Raw genomic sequence first — 20,307 nt, forward strand, 5'->3', positions numbered from 1 at the left:
AACGTGAATTGTGTGATGGATAGGGCCACGATCTTTTAAAAATGGGCAGCAGCTCAGGGAATCCCTGCAGGATCTTCTGCTATTGATTCCCCCATTCCATTACTGTGCTAATATGCAGGGCAGTGGGAATGACTGTACTTGGCTGGGAATCTGCACCGGAGAAGTTATACTGGTGTAATGGAGCAGAGGAAAGAAGGGCAAGTCAGTGACCGGCCACAGGCAATCCCACTGCTAGCAGGAGGGAGAGGGATCAGGGTCAGGGGGTGCAACCACAAGCCTGGTGCATGAAACATGTGCCTCCAAGTTCCTGCCCCATCCCAGCGCTAGCCATGCCACGTGAGACCCAGTGACACTCCCAACATGGCGGCGTTTGACCCCCCCCCCCCGAGCATGCCACTCTCAACATGACCCCTAACCCGCCCTGCGCATGCGTGATACTCCTCGGGCGCCACGCTCTCAGGATTTCCATCTGCGCGTGGGTACCGACTCTGAGTCGCCGGCGGCGAGGCGCATGCGCGGAGCAGTCCGCCGCGCTCAACATGGCGGCTCGGCGCTGACGTGAGGCGGAAGCGGAGAGGCGGCGGCCTGGCAGCCGGGGGGAGCCTGGCCCGTTCCGGCCGGCGTGGGGGCGTTGGCAGGTCGGGGCGCCTTTGGCGGCTCTCGCGGCAGGATGATCCCCCCCGAGGAGGCCTCCGCCCGCAGGAGGGAGATCGAGGAGAAGCTCAAGCAGGTAGTGGGCGGGGCCGGGACTCGACTTCCCCCGCGGCTCTTCGCCCTCGGACAGCGCCAGCCCTCGAGCTGTATCCCTGCCAAGCCCCCCTCCCGGCACAGCTCAGCCCGCGCACCGACCTGCCCTAGGGGCACCCCTCCCCCCCACCGACCTGCCCCCCACCGACCTGCCCTAGGGGCACCCCTCCCCCCCACCGACCTGCCCCCCACCGACCTGCCCTAGGGGCACCCCTCCCCCCCACCGACCTGCCCCCCACCGACCTGCCCTAGGGGCACCCCTCCCCCCCACCGACCTGCCCCCCACCGACCTGCCCTAGGGGCACCCCTCCCCCCAACCCGCCCCCACCGACCTGCCCTAGGGGCACCCCTCCCCCCCACCGACCTGCCCCCCACCGACCTGCCCTAGGGGCACCCCCTCCCCCCAACCCACCCCCACCGACCTGCCCTAGGGGCACCCCCTCCCCTGCACCGACCTGCCCCCCACCGACCTGCCCTAGGGACACCCCCTCCCCCCAACCCACCTGCCCTAGGGGCACCCCCTCCCCCCAACCCACCCCCACCGACCTGCCCCCCACCGACCTGCCCTAGGGGCACCCCTCCCCCCCACCGACCTGCCCTAGAGGCACCCCCTCCCCGCAACCCACCCCCACCGACCTGCCCTAGGGGCACCCCCTCCCCCCCACCCACCTGCCCTAGGGGCACCCCCTCCCCCGTACCGACCTGCCCCCCACCGACCTGCCCTAGGGGCACCCCCTCCCCCCAACCCACCCCCACCGACCTGCCCTAGGGGCACCCCTCCCCGCAACCCACCTGCCCTAGGGGCACCCCCTCCCCTGCACCGACCTGCCCCCCACCGACCTGCCCTAGGGGCACCCCTCCCCCCAACCCACCCCCACCGACCTGCCCTAGGGACACTTCCTCCCCCCCGGACTGACCTACCCTAGGGACTCCTCCTCCCCCACAACCCCTCCCCTTAGAGCCTGGGGAGCCCCCAGAGCCTCCTTCTGAGCAGCTTCGAACGGATCCTGCATCCACCCTGGGGCAGGCAATAGTTTGTTCTGGGCGCAAGTGGTGGTGGGTTGGGGGGACGTCAAGAGTTTGGTGGCAGGGGTGAAGGCCTGGATGCAGTGGAGGGTTCTGGGCTCTGGGAGGGGTGAGTGAGACTGCAGAGTCTGGGAGGGACTTGTGAGCTGGGAGTGGGGGGTCATCGAGAGTTTGGGAGGATGATCTGGGGTAGGCAGGGGTGGTGACTTGGGCTGGGGAGTTGGTGTGCAGGAGGATTTGGGGTGCCAGAGGCAAGATCTGGCCAGTAGGTGTGTGCCTGGTGACACCCAGCCAGCAGCCCAGAGGGACCTTCAGCTGCTCAAATTGGCAAATTGCCTCTCTGTGTCACATGCGGGGGGTGGGGAGGAGGCGTCATACGCTGCCCCCTTCTCCTAGCACACAGTGCTGAGACGCACATGGTGCACCCAGACAGTTTGAGCAGCTTGGGGCTGCTCCCTGCCTGAAGATCCCCCTGAGGGCCAGACTGAAAGTCTTGGCAGTCCAGGTCTAGCCCACAGGCCAAATCTTTTCAGTCCTTCCTCCAGCGAGACCCTCCCCTATCTTGCAGTCTGAGATCCTCCCTTCCTAAACCACTCACTTTCCCCTGGAATTGTCCTTCTAAGGTACCCATCTCAGAACTTGCCAACATCTTGACTGGCAGTGCACCTTAGGTGATGCCAATCCACAAGGCCAGATTGCTACTAGTCAGAGGGAGGTTATTTTGGAGTTGGGAAAATTCACGAGAGAGGCTGTTAGGCAAGTATGCGTTGGTATTTATTATCTCCTGTTAACTCGGGACGTGCAGGGTGTGGATGGATTTGCCGCATTTGGGTTCTTGAGCTTTAGTGGGCAATAGCCATCGTGTGTATCCCTGATTTAGTACCAGCTCATCTTGTCACAGGGTATCCCAACAAAAGCATTATGCCCAAATTTATCAATCATCAGTTTGGCAGCTGCTCTCCTGGCTCACACATCCATACACCAGCCACCTTGACAACACCAGGGAAAGGTTCAGCTGTTGGCAAAGCAGATGTAGGACAACAAGAAGTCCTGTGGCACCTTATAGACTAACAGATATTTTGGAGCATCAGCTTTTGTGGGCAAAGACCTGCTTCATCAGATGCATGGGGGGGTAGTTTCCAGAGGGGTATTTAAAGAGTGGGGTCCCAGTAAAAGAGAGGGCCAGAGCTGACAAGGTCTGTTGAGCAAGGTGGAAATGGCCCATTATCAGTATGGGCTACATCCCCCTGTTTGATCTGGCTTGTTTTTTCCTCTTTTGATACATCTGATGCAGTGGATCTTTGCCCACGAAAGCTGATGCTCCAAAATATCTGTTAGTCTATAAGGTGCCACAGGAGTTCTGGTTGTTCTCGAAGATACAGATTAACTCGGCTACCTCTCTGATAGGTGTAGGACAGTTGAACCTGCTTTTGATGCATTGAAGGGATGCTCACAAGACTGAATCTCAGTGAGAAATATATCCCTAGGTTGTAGTTGACCCTTGTGAGTGGCAAAGAAGAAAATGTAGCTGTGGGGTGGATATAGAAAGGCCGTCTGCAAAGTTTGAATAACCTGACATGGCTGCTGTTAGAAGAGCTCGGCGTACGGCTATGTGGCTGAAGGAAGCCTTGAAAGAGCACTTTAACAGTCAGCAGCAGTAATGTGGTGGTATGCGCTGTGCTAGTTTTGGGGGGCCAGGAAGGCTCCAACAAGCAGGAGTTGAGTGATGTTTGAGGTACATCTGTGGATACCGCACTATCTGTTAATGCACCTATTGACTGTGTCGTGTTTGAACATTTACAATTGTTACACTTTGTCATTGAGCCTGTGGGTTCTATTACCCTGTAATGTAAGAAATAGTGGGCACTTTCATTCGTGCTAGGCACTCTGCAGCGTATGTTGTCAATAGATCCAACAGAAGTACAACAAACACTTCTGAAATCAACCAATTCTCAAGTCCATTTTGGCTACACACACAGCAACCGTGGCGCTCTCGGGCTGTACTTGTGAAGCTGTGACTCCCGGTGTGGAACGGTGATGGTACGGATGCAGCCCCTGAAGTCACATGGAATGTTCTGCTTTGGCTCACCATCGTTCAGTGCTGCTCTGTGGTCCCTGCCATGGGGCATGGTGGCCCAGCAAGCTTTGCGGGGAGTGGAAGACAAGGAGGAAATTGTTCAGCTGCCTGAAACAATGACATTTCAGCCTGTTTCCATGGGCATGAGTGCAGGGCAATGGCACTGAGCACTGGTGCTGCTTTTCACAGTGATGGTTTTGGCTGCTGTCTCGCTCCCGAGGGTAGTGAAAGCACAGAGAGCGCAGCTGTTTCAGGTGTCCCAGAGCTGTCCGGATCCCCATGCCACTAGTCTGTGTACTGCCCACTGAAATCATTGTGACTGGTGTAGGAAGGTGCCCTACTGTGAAGGAAGAAACAAGGCTACCATTCTTAAAAACATTAGAGGGAATTTCAGAAATCCTCCATGGAAGTTTCATCAAGATCCTTGATAGGATTCAGGGGGTATCACTGTGTACGTAAACCGCTCCTCACGCTCCACCCTTGCTCCCTAACCTCAGAGAGGAAGAAAAGCAAATTACAGCTCAACCACTGTTGTACTGCTACCTCTTCCAGTATGTGGGTTATCAATTGATTCTCACCTGCTAGCATTGTTTTATTATGTTTAAATTCATAACACCAGAGAGCAGTGTTTCAAATCCAGGATACCTCTGTATTGAAATTTAAAAAGTTATGTCAGTTTCTGTTCTAACTGAAGATGTGCGTTTTAAAACTCGTCCCTGATTTCTTGACATCTCCTTTAAAAGGACTGAGAAATAGGCAGAAGTATTTGTTTGTGTAAGGTTTGAAATCCACTTGTCATGCAGAGCTGATGAGTTCTTTATTCCAATGACAGGAAGAAGAAACACTGTCCTTTATAAGAGAGAGCCTTGAAAAAAGTGATCAGCTCACAAAAAACATGGTAAGCAGAGTCCTGTAAATTAAGTTAAAAGGGTAGGATATGGTTAGCTTGGTCTCTGATTCTGTTGCTTTTTCTGCTGAGAGTTTCTTTGGAAGCTCTGGTTTCCCAGCTTGGGGAATTGTGCATTTAGTAGGTACTGTATTTAGATTAGAATCTTGAGGAAAGAGAGCAAATTGTGTTGGAGCACAAGCTTTTCAGGTCTGGAAACCTGGGTTCAAATCAACCTTCAGTTTGGTTGAATTATGGGCAATCCACAGCCCATGGCCTTATGAGGTTCCTGTGTGTGGCCCACACGACACTTTGTTTATTGTTCCCCATGCAGAGGGTTGTCCAATTCCACTGTCTTCTGCCTGCATAGGGTTTTTCTCCCTCCACCGGTATTACTAAAGTGACACGTGTGTGATGCAAGGGCACATGAAGCGAAATGCATGCTGATAGCACACAGCATTGACTGTTGGAGCCACGCATTCCCTCTGCATTCAGTCAAAGTGCTGCTCCAGTTCTTTCGGCACAGCCAGCAAATTCTAGGCATGCAAGTGCCATTAGCAAAACTACCCTGTCCAGAGAGACCATCTTGGTTACAACATCTTGCAGCCCACTGACATGAAGGAGGGACAGTCATGTGTCCCATTCACTAGCCTAGGTTGCCCCTTGCTGATCTAGATTACTATATGGCTCTGCTCATCTCAGTATTTCAGTGCCTCCCAAGAATATGACAGTCAAAATAAATGTGCTCCAGCTGGGGTGGGGGGAATAGCTAATATTTATTGTTCTGTATGTCAGAGCTCAGGGTGAAGAGCTTTTGCAAAGTTGATCTGTGTTCCTCCATATTATCCCCTTTCTGCTGATGCCACTTGCCCTCATAACTAAGTTAGTTGCAGACTTTGCGTTTCTTGACCACCAAATAACCGTGCCGGAACAGGGCTGCAAACATCAGTCAAATTATATCTTCGTTGTCAATTTCATTCACATGCGCCCGGTGCAATTGAGTAAAGCAGGAGTTCTTAAACTTCATTGCACTGTGATAATAAAAATGACACGTGACCCAGGAGTGGGGATGAAGCCCAACTCTTCCTAAGCCGCCGCCTCTGGGGCCATAACCTGAGCTCCATCATGCAAGGCTGAAGCCTGAGGGCACTTCCATAGCACCTTGAGTGTGGTGATTCGAGTCCTTAACAGATGCTGATTTACCCACCACATATGTGTATGGTGACGTTTAGTATTACCCATTTACATGTTGAAAAGCTTAGGTGAAGCAGGACCTGCCCAAGGAGACCAGCAATCCAGTGGCAGAGCCAGGAATTAGGATTTCTGGTACCCTAGTCAAACTACTTGACCGCAGTACAGATGTGTTTTCTGTGGAAGGAAATACTTCATGCTGTTTGACCCTTTTGGGGGCTTTAGGTTTCCATCCTCTCCTCCTTTGAGAGCCGTTTGATGAAGCTGGAGAACTCTATCATCCCTGTGCATAAGCAGACAGAGAATCTCCAGCGTCTGCAGGAGAACGTGGAGAAGACCCTCTCCTGTTTGGATCATGTCATTAGTTACTACCATGTGGCTAAGGACACCGAGAAGATTATAAAGGAGGGGTGAGTCAAGTAGCAGGACCCTGCTTTTTATATGCCAATGTGCCAGCTCCAAAGCAAAGTCAGCCTGAACTCTCAGCATTACCTCTGAGGCTACACCACAGTGTGGTCCACTTACGTGTGCTGCATCTGAACCCTCTGTGGAGCCCCTGTCCCTTGTATTCCTTCCTTTCTTCCTGCTCTCCAAACTTTCGACAGAGGCACATTGCTTCCTTGTAGTTGCCTGGCTGGTTAGACTGGCTGGGCACCCTTTCATGGAGATAGTTGTGCTTCCAATTGGGTTGCCTGCAGGGCTTATCGCTAGGGGGCATGGAGCTTGGGGCAACTCCCTCCACAGTGCCCAGATGCAGGGCTCAGGGCAGCACCCCTCCTCCTCCCCCCCCCCCCCCCCCGGCCGCAGGCCCTGCCCCACCTCTGCTTCATCCCTTCCCCCACACCCTGTCCATGCTGTGCCCCTTGCCCCCTCCCCTGAGGGGAGGATTACATGGGGCCTGGCATGCAGCCTGCTTCACCCCAGGCTACTGTACTCCACTTCTCTGCAGGACTGGGGTGCTCTGTTTCCTGCTGCCAAGGTGAAGCCAAATGCAGAAGGGTGCAGTAGTCCAGGCTGCTGGGCTGCTTTGGCTCTCTCCACCCTGGAGGGAGGGGATGTGTGAATACTGGCCATAGGCTGCTGTGTGGGCTCCCATTTGTGTCTGAATCAGGTGTTTTACAAGCCAGCCTTTCCGGGTGGCCCAAAGATTGGGCAAGGGGCAGAGAGGAGGTGGCAGTGAGCAGTGGCTGTCATAACGTTCCCTTTAATCTCTGCTGAAGTAAGTGGAGTTGAGGTCTTCCCTGGTTTTGTTCTAACCATTGTTGAGGTTTTTGGTGTCTTTCTCTTGTGTGCATTGTTTTCATTGCAGTCCTACGGGGAGACTGGAAGAGTATTTGAGCTGCATGGCCAGAATCCAGAAGGCGGTGGAATATTTCCAGGACAACAATCCTGACAGCCCAGAACTAAACCGGGTGGTAGGTAGTATGCTTGAAAACCAGAGGCACTCTGTGGGCATTTGCTTCCTTGACATCTGCGGCATATTAGCAAGTTTGCAGAAGTGAGAGGAACTTTCTCTTAGCATCAAGATTAGATCGGCTACCAAGAACAACGGTTTACCTCCTGGCCTGTAAGCTTGAAAGCCTGTACCTTCCATGCTCCTGCATTATTTCTCGTTCCTGGCAAAAAAAGAAAATGTCATTAATCTAGCATCTGGGATTACTACACTTATTCCCTAATCATTATGACATACTGGTAGTGTGAGGTAATAGTGTTAAGATCCAATAGCCCAGGAATCCCCAGGGTAAGAAACAAATGTTCGTGCTTTTGGAAAACAGAAACTCAAAGCTCTACTAAACAGTGCAGGTTGGCGTTTGCAAAGGGACCCAAGGGAGTCAGGTGTTTTGATTCTTCAGTAGGATTTGGATAGCTAGATGTCTTAGTTTTCTGAAAATCTCAGCTGTGACAGATTAGTCTCTAGCTCTGGGAATGCTGAGAGGATGGCTAGGCTAGTAGTTAGTGCTGTGCTGGGATTTGGAAGATTTAGGTTCAATTCCGTGCTTTGCAACATGCTCCTTGTGTGACCCTGAGCAAGTTGTCTCTGTTCCTCAATTCCCATTTCTACAACAGGGATAATAGCACTGCCTCTGTTAAGCTACCTGGGCAATGGACACTTCGGTGTATTTGCGTGGCAAGTAGGGGTTGGAGGGGTGCTTGCAACACCCTTAGGTTTTGGGCATTTCAGCCTCATACCCAGTGTCTCAAGCACCAGCCCTGTGCCCCTACTGTCAAGGGTACAAGCTGCCAGGCCCCGGGTCCTGCTCAGATGCTGGCTCTGCATCTTCCTTGATCCTGGGATTTTGCCCAGGGGCTCCATTGCCAGTCCCACATGCAGGGTCCCAGCTGCCAGCCCCCGTTCTAAGGGTACTGAGGGGTGTGGACTGGAGTAAGGAGGGTTCAGCTCATCACTTCCACCCCAAACACAGTTCCAATGCCACTGCTTTGGTGAGACAGTATTTTCAATTCGAATGGTTCCAAGTATCCTCAATCACTGATCGGAAAGAAACAGGATTCCAAAGCAAGGGTGGAAATTGTGTCCTTGCTGCAGTCTCCAGTTTCTCTTTTTAAATGTCACTTTCTTCCTCTCTTTCAAAACCTCCTCTTATAGAGGGCATTGGCCAGAGTAAACCTGGAATAATTGCACAGAACTTGGTGGAACGGCAGCCATGTAACTGGGAGCAGAATGTGACCCCATCTTTCCAGATTATTGAGAACACTAAGAACTCCTTTGAACAGCTGTTACCTTTCCCTTTAACAGCTAGAGAAAGTGCAGCTGAGCAGCTTGGTCCCCTCTGGAGTAATTTGTTGACTTTGCTTTTCTGAACTCCTTACTTTTTAAAACTCTCTGGACAATTGGCTTTGCTACCAGGTGTCTGGGAAACCGTATTTAGGAACGCTAAGAATTAGGGGATACTGGGAGAGGTTGCAGAAACACCTTGGTTTCTCCTCTCTCCACCAGAAATCCCTTTTTGAGAGGGGGAAGGAATCTTTGGAGTCAGAATTCCGCAGTCTGATGACGCGACACACCAAGCCGGTTCCTGCCATCCTCATCCTGGATCTGATCAGCGGAGATGAGGAGATCGAAGCGCAGGAAGATATGGTTTTGGAACACCTCCCTGAGAGCGTCTCGCAAGACATTGTGCGAATCTCCCTGTGGCTGGTGGAGTATGGGAGAAACCAAGGTCAGCTAAAGCAAAACCCAGAGTGAGCTAGACTCAGAGATAAACATATTCCATATCACGTACTGGCTCGTCTTGATCACCTCAGTGGTCTCCATCAGCCATTTTATTGCACAGTGCTGAGAGCAGAATCTGTCTTCTGAGGGCTGTTCATGTCACTGCAGAGCTCAGCCAGTAAACTCTCTCTCCTCACAGCAGTCAGGTGTATTTTTCAGGGAGAGCACATTGCCTTTGGAAGCTAACAGAATGCTAACAAAGTGAAGCTTCTGACAGCCTTTCAAAGGCATTTCCAGGTGACTAGTGTGAATCAGGTTCCTTAACACTCTATCGTTCTTTTGAAATCCTGTTTCTCTGTAATGCTTATAATAACCCTTTGGGAGTCCCTAAACCCGTCTGTGTTCAGTATTCCCATCTGTTAAATAGAATAGCTGTTTTACAAGGGTGATGCGGTGCGGCTGCTTTCCAGTAAATCCATACACCTCTATGACCGCGTCATTACTGTAGGTTTAACAGTGGAGTTTAATAGTGTAACTTGTTTTAGGGTTCATTTCCAGTCTCCACTTTTGTAATTTAATGCACATTTTCAGGAGAGGCCCAACAGGGTGAGCCCCTGTGGGCTGGGTTCTCTGCCAAGTTACAGCAGTGTAATTCCTTGCCCCAAAGAGCTTACAATGTAGGAGTAAATTTCTTCAAAGCAGAAGGTCCCTAGGACAAACCCATAGGTAAGAACTTGAATGTGAAACCCAGTCAGTGCAGGTCAGTCTCTTTTGTTCAGAGTCTCCTTGTAGAAAATGTCCAGCCTCGTCGTGCAAAGAATGCCTTGAGTTTGGTTACCAGTCATATCTTTGTCTTGTTTCCTTAGACTTCATGAATGTCTACTACCAAATCCGCTCTAGCCAGCTCGACCGCTCCATCAAAGGTCTGAAAGAGCACTTCCGTAAGAGCAGCTCCTCCACAGGAGTTCCATACTCCCCTGCCATTCAGAACAAGAGGAAGGACACACCGACCAAAAAGCCCATCAAGAGACCAGGTTAGTTCCAGAATTTAAGGATCAGTTTCCTGCCCTGATGCCAAAGAACAGCCCTGGGCATGTTGTTTCTCTCGTTTGGTCAGTGAGAGAGACATTGATTACAGAGTTCTCCTTTGTCTCCTTTTTATGGGTTAGCATCATAAAAGTTGTTCTGAAGCCAGCAGGGTGGGTAGAAGTTGAATGGCAAACACCTTTTGTGCTTGTAAGGGATTTTCCTGTTGGGCTAAGCTCCTAAGAGTGGCCCTCATCTCTTGTTTTATTGGTTCACCGGTCCATATTTCAGGGGGCGTTTTTGGACAATTTTTGCATGAACAGAGTTTGCAAAGCTTGGGATTGCTTACCTTAGAAAGAAGGCAGATAGCGGGAGGTAGATGGAGCACTTCTCTTCCCTGTCTCGCAACACAAGAGAAAAGGGAGTTTCTATGAAGGTAGAAGGTGGAAAATCCAAAACAGGCAAAATGAAGTACTCTTTTATGCCACATGTAATTAAACTGTGGAACTCACTGCCCCAGGAAATAATTGAAAGCGAGACATAGCAAGGTCTATAAAGGGATTGGAAATGTATATTGATATTAATGACAGCTCTGGATAGTTATAACAACGGTTTTGGAAACTTTGTGGTTCTTTGCCTACACCAATCTTTAACTATTAGAAATCAAAAGGAGACCTTTGTGGCTGGCAGATTATCTCAGATCTGCCTTCTGTAGTGTTTCTATACCTTCTTTGAAAATATTTCGTTCTGGTTGCTCTCAGATGGGCCGTTAGGCTAGATAGACCTCTGGTCTGGGAAGTCCTGTGGTGCTAAAACTTTACTCAAACACAGAAGCTAACAATTTGGCAAGCTCTGGAAACTGATCTTTCCACTGCTCCCAGAGATGAACTGTTCAGGCCATGGTTCTGGCATATCCATGGGGAAGCTGCAGTCCCCCCGCTGCAGTTCCTGTTCTGTGGAGCAGTGACTGCTCTCCAGGGCTGTCAGTCTGACACTTCCAGCAGCACTAGAACAGAATTGAATATCAGATTGTCTGTTAGGATCGACTTGCTGGATGGGGCTCATGGGGCTCTGGCACACCTGGTCCCAGTTACTTAATATGTATTTTGTTAGTATATGAAGAAGAAATAAGTTCAAATGTAGCTATTTCCAGTCCAGATCCCAGATTATTGCCGTTCCTATAAGCAGAAGAAAATATTGGAGGGTGGGGATTAGTGGAGGGGCCAGGGAGAAGGAAGGAAAGCATGCATTTTAATTGTGTTGTCTTTATTTTTATAATCCTTATGTGAATGGCAGTCTTCATTCCAGGTAACCTGTGTTTATGTGTGTGTCCTCTGCAGCTTGCCAGGTCCCTCTTTGCCTCCTAACCAGTCCTCTTCCTGCTCATAGCAGAGGGTGTGGCTGGTGTATTTAAAGGGGAAATCTGCTGGGGGAGACTTTTGACACTGATGACCACATAACTTGGTATTAAAATGAGCCCCACCCCCCCCAAGCAGTACAGTATCAGAGCTGTTCCTGAAAGCTGATGGTTCAGAGAATTATGAAAATAAGCTTTTGGCAGGATTTTTGTAACCAGCTCCAGTGAGCCTGTGTGTCAGACAGAACTTTTCTCTGTCACCACAGAGCCACGTGGAGAAGGTTGAATTTCCACGCTCACAATTGGCATTATTGCTCAGTTGATCATGTAAATGTCTGTCCAAAAAATGGTGACTGTGGGCATAGATATTTTTGCTCATTAGTCATTGATTTTTCCATATTTAATCCTTCCCATTGCACTATCCAAATTCTTAAGCATAATAGCACTTGATTCTGTCTTCTGCATTTCTGATGGGAGCACCTGCTCTGTGAAATAATTATAATAAGGAAAAGAGATACTAAAAGACTTCTGGTTATTTAACACTTGTGCTAGATGGGTTGCATTTCGTAAGGCCAGAGCCTCAGGGGGGGGCGTAAAGTGGCTTATTTTGATTGGAGTAGTGGAGTTGTGCTGATTTATATTTAGGATCCCCCCACCCCATACCATCTGACCTTGAAACTATACAGGAAAGGATTCTTGAATTAGAGAGTTTCATCATGAAATGTTACTGAACCAACACCGTCAGCAAATGTTTCAGACCTATGTGATAATGGAGGCTTTACCCTTCTACTTCAGCAGCTCATTCCATCACTGAATATATTGTCATTCTCCCACTGTGATTTAAAAATGACTAGTGATTTATGCACACTTCAGTTTTTAGGTGCACAGCTTGAGATACCTTTAAGGGACCTGTTTTTCCGAAAGAGCTGGACCTTGACCTTTTGAAAACCAGGCCCAAAGTGTTTCATTTGCTTATGCGAAGCATAGTCACTTTGGAACTCTTGGCCTAGATCTGTGTTTAGCAAGAGCATTTGTAGGATAAGCCAAGCAGTGGCTGTGCTTGTATTTCTGTTTCTGGGTTACAGAAACCAGCTCATAAGATGAGCAAATGGAGCTGACATTACACGGGTCAAATGAGATCCAGTGAAGTGATCGTCTGGTATGGGAAACCTCAAGAAATAACAGCAGCTAATTTGCATCTTCCATATTGTCAGACAAGGAGAGGGTCTGTCTTTAAACCATGCCGAAGTTCTCAGTGACTTGTCCTCCTCCAGGTACACCAACTGTGTGTTGTAACAGCGTAGTTTCCAAAAACAAGATTTTTTTTTTAATTTCATCTCCTGGCCATTGGTCTGTCTTATTTCCCACCAATTCAGTTTTCAGGGACAGCTCTGGCAGTGAAGGCAGTGGTCTTCTAACTTTTTGTACTGGTGACTCTGTTTCACACAGGAAGCTCTTGTGTGTTTTTTTTTCCCCCCATCCTTTTATAAATTAACACCCTCCCCCACTTAATTTAATGGAGCTGACAGCTCAAGACACCCATGTAACCACCTTGTGAAACCCTGATGGGTGACAACCCTAGACTGAGACCCCCTCACAGATCTCCAAATCAGAACTGTATTATTCCATAACAAAATTCTTTTGTTAGAGTTTAGTTGCTCCTTATTTTAATCTTCATATTTCTGAAGTGTGAGCAAAGAAATCCACTGTGATTTCTATGCCATCTATTCAGCAATCAAAACTACCTACCTCCAAATCAGATTTCGTATAGCATTAAGAGGAGGGTATCTAGTCTAGTAGTTCAAGCATGTAGGTTAAGAGCTCCCCAGTCCTAATGGTAGAATATCCCAGCACAGACCCTGATATGCACTTTAACCTGTTACACGGACTAAATTGCTAAGTAAATCTGCTGTGCTACAGCCCTTTCACATGCAAAGCAAAGTCCCAGGGTTCTAGCATCTGAAAACTGTGGCAAGGTGCGAGAAGCAGGTCTGCAAGCCAGAGAATCTGTTGAGTTCTAGGGTCCTTATTATCAGTGTCTGTTCATTGTCAATGCATTCGTGTATCACCATCACCATTTCTGCAGTTGTACCTCCTCTTTCTTCAGCACCCTCCTGAGCTGACATCACGTATTTGTAAGGCCTTTGTAGGCCTTCAAGCAAGATCTTTTTAATGGCCGTCTGTTGGATGAAACGAGCAATGCTTCTAAAGCTTTTGAGTGAAAGTGCAGTGACTTACTGAAATGCATTCCAGTGTTCTTCGTCATGAGAGAGGCTAGCTTTCAGAGTGCCTCCAAAATGAAGGCATTGGCTGCCCAATGAGTAAAACTTGTGACATGATAAATTTTAGGCCTAATGCTTTACAATCTTTTTAAAGCACTGATCGCTTTCCACTCCTAAATTTTAGCACCCCATCTAAGCAGAAGAGTAGTTGGGGCTCCAATGGGGTGTTTTCCATAAAATTTCTACAGCAGTGAGAAAAATCCTCTTGATGATTACAGGTCTAGAGAACATGAGCTATGAGAGAAGACTGGAAGAACTGGGCTTGTTTAGTTTGGAAGAGAGAAGACTTAGAGGGGACACGATAGCAGTTTTCAAGTACCTAAAAGAGGGTTACAAGGAGGAGGGAGAAACCTTATTCTCCTTGGCCTCTGAGGATGGAACAAGAAGCGATAGGCTTAAACTGCAGCAAGGGAGGTTTAGGTTGGACATTAGGAAAAACTTCGTAACTGTCAGGGTGGTTAAACATTGGAATACATTGCCTAGGGAAGTTGTGGAATCTCCATCACTGGAGACATTTAAGAGCAGGGTAGACAGACACCTGTCAGGGTAGGTGTTGAGGTGGTTGGCCCTGAGGGCGGGGGTCTGACTCGATGACCTCTCAAGGTCCCTTCCATTTCTAGTGTTCTATGATTCTGTGGTACTAAATATCCTTCTTAAAACATCTGCTGGCAAGAAACTTTTCAAAAGCTGCCGTATTTGTGTGGTGCACCAAACCCCCACTCTGCTAACTGCTGCTCTAGAGCCAGCAGGAGGAGCAAACTAAACAATCTCTTCCCAGAGCTGTTGCAGAGTCATAGACTTTTAAGTCTAGAAGAGACCATTATGATCACCTCATCTGACACTTTTCACACAAACTCTTGTAAATTTCACCCACTGTACTATTGACATCAAGGACATAGGGAACAGAGCCACTTTCTGTTTCATTAGGAAATTGCTCACAGAAGGGGAAACTGCCATGTTGGAAAGGACAGCAGAGCAGTTTGAAAACTTGCATTTATAGGTCACCCAAGTAGAAGAAGGAGGGAAAGACTCACTAATTTTCTGGCAGTGACCTTGATTGTTCTCCAGGAGTATTGGCCTTTTCCCATAAGCATCAGCTTATGCTCATATCAGTTAATTTCTTTCTGTTCCAGTTTACCTAGTGGTTGGGGAGATTGGTACGGGAAGACAGTGTCATCTTTGAGTAGCAGGATGAATAGCTTGTTTCTATGTCCCCAGTTAGATCAGTGCTCAGCTCTTGAATTTGATGCCTTCATTAGTAACTATCCCACTATCCCATTTGATTTGAAAGCTGCCTAATCATGGGAAATAATCATGGAACAAAGGCACTTGGCTTCCAGTAGCATAAAGCCCCAACTGTGATACCAAGTACCAGGGATGCAGCAGCATTGAAATAATCACACAAGCACTTGCTAAGTCTGAATGTAAATGCATCTGATTGTTCTTGTGCAAATGAGAAAATGCACAACTGACAGCACAGCTCTTATCTAGGACAAGCATGTCAAGAGGCTGTGGGCCTACATCCTACTGATGTCTGCTGCATGTATGCCAATAGAATTCTTACTGACAACATGAAGGACCAGCAGGCGTGATAGCTGCAACTTACAGTTGACCTCAATTTATATTGTAGGTAATTTTTTGTGCAAATGCTTACAAAACCAGAGACCAACAGAAATTCTTCCTGCATTCATGCACATTTTAGTGCCATTGGAAACGAAATGAGTTCTGTTGTAAGTAAGATTTCTGAAAGTGCCTGTAACAAATTGGAAGTGTGTTGGTGTGAAAAGAACTCATGTTTTAAAACTGCCCAAGATGAATCAGTTCGGAACTGGGCAGAGGATTATATAAAAGCAAGTGTTGCAGGCGCCTGTGGAATAAGTAATAAAAATATAAGCACTGGACATGATTCTTCCCAAGTCCTTGGAATGTGTAGAATGAAGAAAAAAAATCCCACAACTTGACTTTATTTTGTCAAGATTTGTTCGTAGGAGGTTGTGACCATTTTATAAATTGGTGGGATGAATCGGAAAAGGAAAATGTTGCAAGTGAGGCGTTTGACTCACGGGTTAAAGTTTTAGAATTGGGAAGTGAACTTAACACAGCTTGAGACTTCAGTGCACTCCCATCATACGCAATATGGAAGCCTGACCTTCCCAAAGATATCCTATTTCCCCTCTCTCCCACTTACCCATGCATATATGAGCCTTCCCTTGAGCACTTGTGATGGCAGTAATCCCCTGCCTTCCTGCTCTGTGGGGCTTCCCACCATCCTGTCCTGTTAGGCCAGAAGCTCTGGTCTCCCTCAGCCAAAGCACAGAGCTGGCATTACTACCCCCCAGCAGAGCAACACAGAGGCTGAACCATTTGAGCTAGGGGAAAGCTCAGCTATATAAGGTCTTTGACAATGCCAAGGAAACCAGCCCCCCCAAAGGGGACCAAATCTTGAAATAAATCCATCTTCGCCTGTGTAAAAGTTTTGCAGAGAGAAACATCATAAACGTGTCCATCCCCTTTTTCAGTGAAAGAGAAGGATGCACCGTGGTTGCTCTCCTTCCCCCTGCTTAAGTTATTTAGTGTGGGCTTGATAAGAAACAAGTGTTTTTATAGAGTATAAAAAGGAGGATTTAAATGATTGCAAGAGTTAGAATTAAAACCAGTTTTATGCATCATAGGCCTAACTTCACATGTGAGAATGACACATGCACAAATGTAGGGTATCCAGATTTGGTGGACTACAGCTTTCCAAATGACATGTTACACATGCCATTTTACATAAAGCGTCTTTGAGTTACGCATATTTATAAGCCAGTTTGCATAAAGCATGTGGGGGTGACAACCTGAATTAGGGGAGAGTAGCTATCTTTGGCCTTTGTGGAACGGGTAGCACCCCGCACCCTGTCCTGCTCTCCTATCATTTGGCAGATAAGGTACGACTTCTCAGTTTTTGGACAGTGAAAACCAGTTCTCATAACACTGTGTCTCCGGACTAGCTAATCGTACCTGTGATGTGGCAGCCAGAGTTGCTTCTGGAAGCTGGTTACGAATTTTTTTTAACCAAAAGCACAAGTTTTGCTTTGTATTTTGGCCATATTTTGACTTGTGGTTTATTTATTTGCATTTCATCTTAATCCGCCAGCCCCAGAGCATTGCTGAAACCTTTCCAAAGGTTTCCATTTTGCATTCCTGCAGCAGTGTGACAGCAGCATCTGCCTTAGGATGTCTGTGTCCGAGTGTAGGCGTCTGGCATTTCCTGTTAGTTTTGCTCATGGTATGAATACTAACCATTCCGTGTGCAAGCAGTATTTTGTTTACGGTTGACACTTTAACGCTTTCTGTTTTGTGCTTGCAGCGCTTCCTAGCCAGGGGGTCCGGCACTGGCTATTGTTTAATGTTGTCTGTTTTTTTTAAATATATACGTTGTCTTTTTCTGTGGTCTAATTGATCTGTGGTTCTTCAAAAGAATAGCATCCTGGTTATAGGCTTGACCCTGCCACCTTTAACATGAGAACTGGGAAAGGGGAGGTGAAGGAATCCTGTGTCCTAATCACTCTTCGGCTCCTGATGCCTGAGGCTGTTAAAAATCTTCACTGATCCACACTGAGCATGCTCATAAAACATTTCCCAGAGTGGGCGTTATTGCCTGGTGGGGTTCTTGATCTGTAGCACAGGTCACTGGAAGCCCATGGTTGGTGGACGATCTCAAGGCTTGGTCTGAGCAGGAGTCCTTGCTTTCACACAGCAGGGACTGGTCATCGTAAACATTTTGTTTAAATCAGTGTGTTCCTGGAGGGATGTTTCCTGGGTTTCCTTCTCAGTGGATTTGACCTGCTCACCCCCCTCAGTACTTCCAAGGCATGTCACAGCTGATTCCACAATGCTTGGCTTGAGTTCTACCTTCTCAAGTCAGAAGGAAGCCACGGATTTGCATAAGCTCTTGCATTGGCACATCTGGACCCTCTTTTGGGGTTCCAGTGTGTTTGCTGAGCATGCTCACTGTTGCCCATTATAATCTCACTTGGTTGCAATGACTAGCACTGGTGGAGGGCTGCTGGTGTGTTTTTTCTCACTCATTTCCTAGGTCTTCTTGTGTCTTCTCTGTGTGGCTCTGGTGACAGGAACGATCCGGAAGGCTCAGAACCTTCTGAAACAATATTCACAGCATGGTCTAGATGGGAAAAAGGGGGCCTCTAACCTCATTCCTATGGAAGGTAATCACATCTCACACTCTTTCACCCTTTGAATCTAACTATGCATCTGATCTACTTCCCCAGGCAGGGCTTCCGTTAGTCCAGAACCCCACTGTGTGGATAGCGTGAGCCTTTATGGGATTATGGCATAACTTGACAAAGGTGCTACTCTGGTGGAAAAACTCTTAGGGCTTGAAACACGGTAGAAGGTAAAGGAATAGAACATTAAAGCTGGGATAGCAAACCATTCTTCAGCTGGCTCTGTAAGATTATGAGGCAGCTGATCTTAGACAAGTCAATCCATTATACAGTCGGCTGGCTAAGGGAAGCTCTGCTCTGCCTTAGTGACGTTCCCTTGGTGTTTCTATCTTTGTCTCATTTTGCCTGAACTTTGAGAAGATTTCTGATTGGTAGTGGCCCTTCCAATCCTGATCAGGGCGTGTCGGACCAGACCAGATCAAGATCCAATTTGCTGCCCTCCAACCAGGGGCTCGCACAAACAGCAGTGACAAGCGAGCACCCTAGCTGCCATCCCTGGCTCTGCTGTATGCTTGGAGATTTGTGCAAGATGGGCCAGCAGAGAGATCGCTTGCTTTACAGTATCTTTAATTCCTGTAAAGATCAAGAGATCAGTTTGAAGTAAATGATGGCAACTGCATCTGTGGAGAGATGTTTTCAACTACATTTTAGTCTACAGAACTACAAGGAGGACCTCTAACTACCATTCTCTTTAAAAACACTTTCCAAATACTGAGCGCCTGAGGTGAGTGCTGGTGCTTAGCAGCCTGAGTGCCAATTGGATTCCTCATGCCCATCGTCCTGTCTAGAGCTTGTGCCAAGAGGTTTGAAGGGCTTCTTGGACTTGGCCAATGACGTGTCTGGTTCACACTTCCCATCAGGCTTCAAAGGGCTACGGGTGCCCAAAGGGGGAGCATGGGTGGGCCTTCCAGGACAGCATGTGTGTGTAGCTCTCTGACAGACTGAATAACCAAAGCTTGAAGCGGCTTCCGGCCTGCGTGAGCATCCATGCTGTAACCACCCTGGATAAACCGAGCCTTCTGTTTGTGCCGGCTGACACCTCACTAGGTCATGAGCATGATTTACGAGTTAAGCACCTTTCCGATACCCTGAGCGACAAGCATGGGCCGGCTGCTGGTAAGTACCAAGTCGTAATAACGAGCTGGCTAATGTCCCTTCTTTTCGGCTTGTTTCGCAGCGTCTCATTGCCAATGACTTTCCTTTCACGTGGGCAGTCGTGGAGTATGGCCTGTCTCTGGTTGTGAAGCTTTTGCTCTTATTTGGTCAATATAACTTGTTCCTACTACTTGTGCATGTCCTACCCCCGAAAGCAGAGGTGCCCAAGCTTTGCCCAAACAAAGGTTATCAGCTGTCTGGAGAGCCTTTCCTGTCTTATAGCAAATGAAACAGACTGCAGCTGCTGTTTTAATTCCGATAAGAAGCCAACAAGCTATGCGTCCTAGCAATGCAACACTCCGTTTTGGTGCTCTCTGGTCTGTAGACCAAATTTTAGAATTTTGTGGCATGTTAGTGTCAGGCTTGGAGCATGCCTGTTAGAGGCTGAGCTGTGGGATTTCAATCAGCATGGTGGAGTGATTCTGTCTCCATCACAAGGTAGAAAAGGAGCAGTGTATGGTAGAAACCATCCCCACTCCAGTTTTCTTGATTTGGGTGGACTTCTCAAACAGCAGATGGTTTAAGAGCTTCTGGCTGTCCTGTTTACACATCCACCCTCATTGCAAATCTGATGCAGAGCTATTCTGACATTCCAGGACCATAAGATTTAAGTGTCCTCCTGCACTTTAGTGCTGAGCTGCTCACCGTGAGGAGCAGGCATCTTCCAGGGAAGTGCTGTGTTCCCAGCCATGCTGATTCAGGATGGCAGTAGTTCATCAGCATATGATGGGTGGAAACCATTAAACTAACTATAAAAATAAAACCCGAAAAGGTGTGGAATAATTCACTGCAGCCCTCTCCTCCTTTCCCAGTCTTAAAACAGCTTGTTCCAACCCCTAATAAACACACAGCCCTGCAGTCCTGGTAACAAACTGCTCCAGTGCTAGCTCTGTTGCGGTGCTGGAGAAAGCACCCCGAGTTCCATTTCCTAAGCTTGAGACCCCCCTGCACGCTCTTTACTGGGTATAAATAACTTTCAGCAGCAAATCTGATGCGGCTGGATCTGGGGCACAGACAGGTCATATTTTCACTTTAAATATTAATTTATTAATATAAATTCACATACCTGTATGGCCTGCGTCAGAGGAAGCCCAAAGACCTGTGTCTAAACCAGAGTGTGGGAATGAGAAATGTTACCGGTGGGGTAAATGCAGCCCTGGAG

At 48.2% G+C, this 20,307-nt stretch overlaps 1 protein-coding gene across 6 annotated transcripts in view; it reads left to right on the top strand.

The window, feature by feature from the left end:
* Window positions 1–530: 530 nt before the first annotated feature.
* EXOC7 (exocyst complex component 7) overlaps window positions 531–20,307 on the top strand; it is a 32,994-nt gene continuing 13,217 nt past the window's right edge. Inside the window, exons 1-9 of one of the 6 annotated variants that reach the window (XM_075014180.1) lie at window positions 575–730; window positions 4,683–4,748; window positions 6,153–6,337; window positions 7,237–7,342; window positions 8,884–9,106; window positions 9,966–10,133; window positions 11,422–11,433; window positions 17,880–17,972; window positions 19,038–19,106. In XM_075014180.1, the coding sequence (XP_074870281.1) occupies window positions 671–730; window positions 4,683–4,748; window positions 6,153–6,337; window positions 7,237–7,342; window positions 8,884–9,106; window positions 9,966–10,133; window positions 11,422–11,433; window positions 17,880–17,972; window positions 19,038–19,106 (982 nt within the window). In that variant the 5' untranslated portion in view covers window positions 575–670. Of the gene's footprint in view, window positions 731–4,682; window positions 4,749–6,152; window positions 6,338–7,236; window positions 7,343–8,883; window positions 9,107–9,965; window positions 10,134–11,421; window positions 11,434–17,879; window positions 17,973–19,037; window positions 19,107–20,307 lie in introns of all 6 variants that reach the window. The other 5 variants (XM_075014179.1, XM_075014175.1, XM_075014176.1 and 2 more) reach the window with 5 other exon arrangements.

The sequence above is a fragment of the Carettochelys insculpta genome, chromosome 20 (genome assembly GCF_033958435.1).
Source record: "Carettochelys insculpta isolate YL-2023 chromosome 20, ASM3395843v1, whole genome shotgun sequence".
NCBI classification, from domain to species: Eukaryota; Metazoa; Chordata; order Testudines; family Carettochelyidae; genus Carettochelys; species Carettochelys insculpta.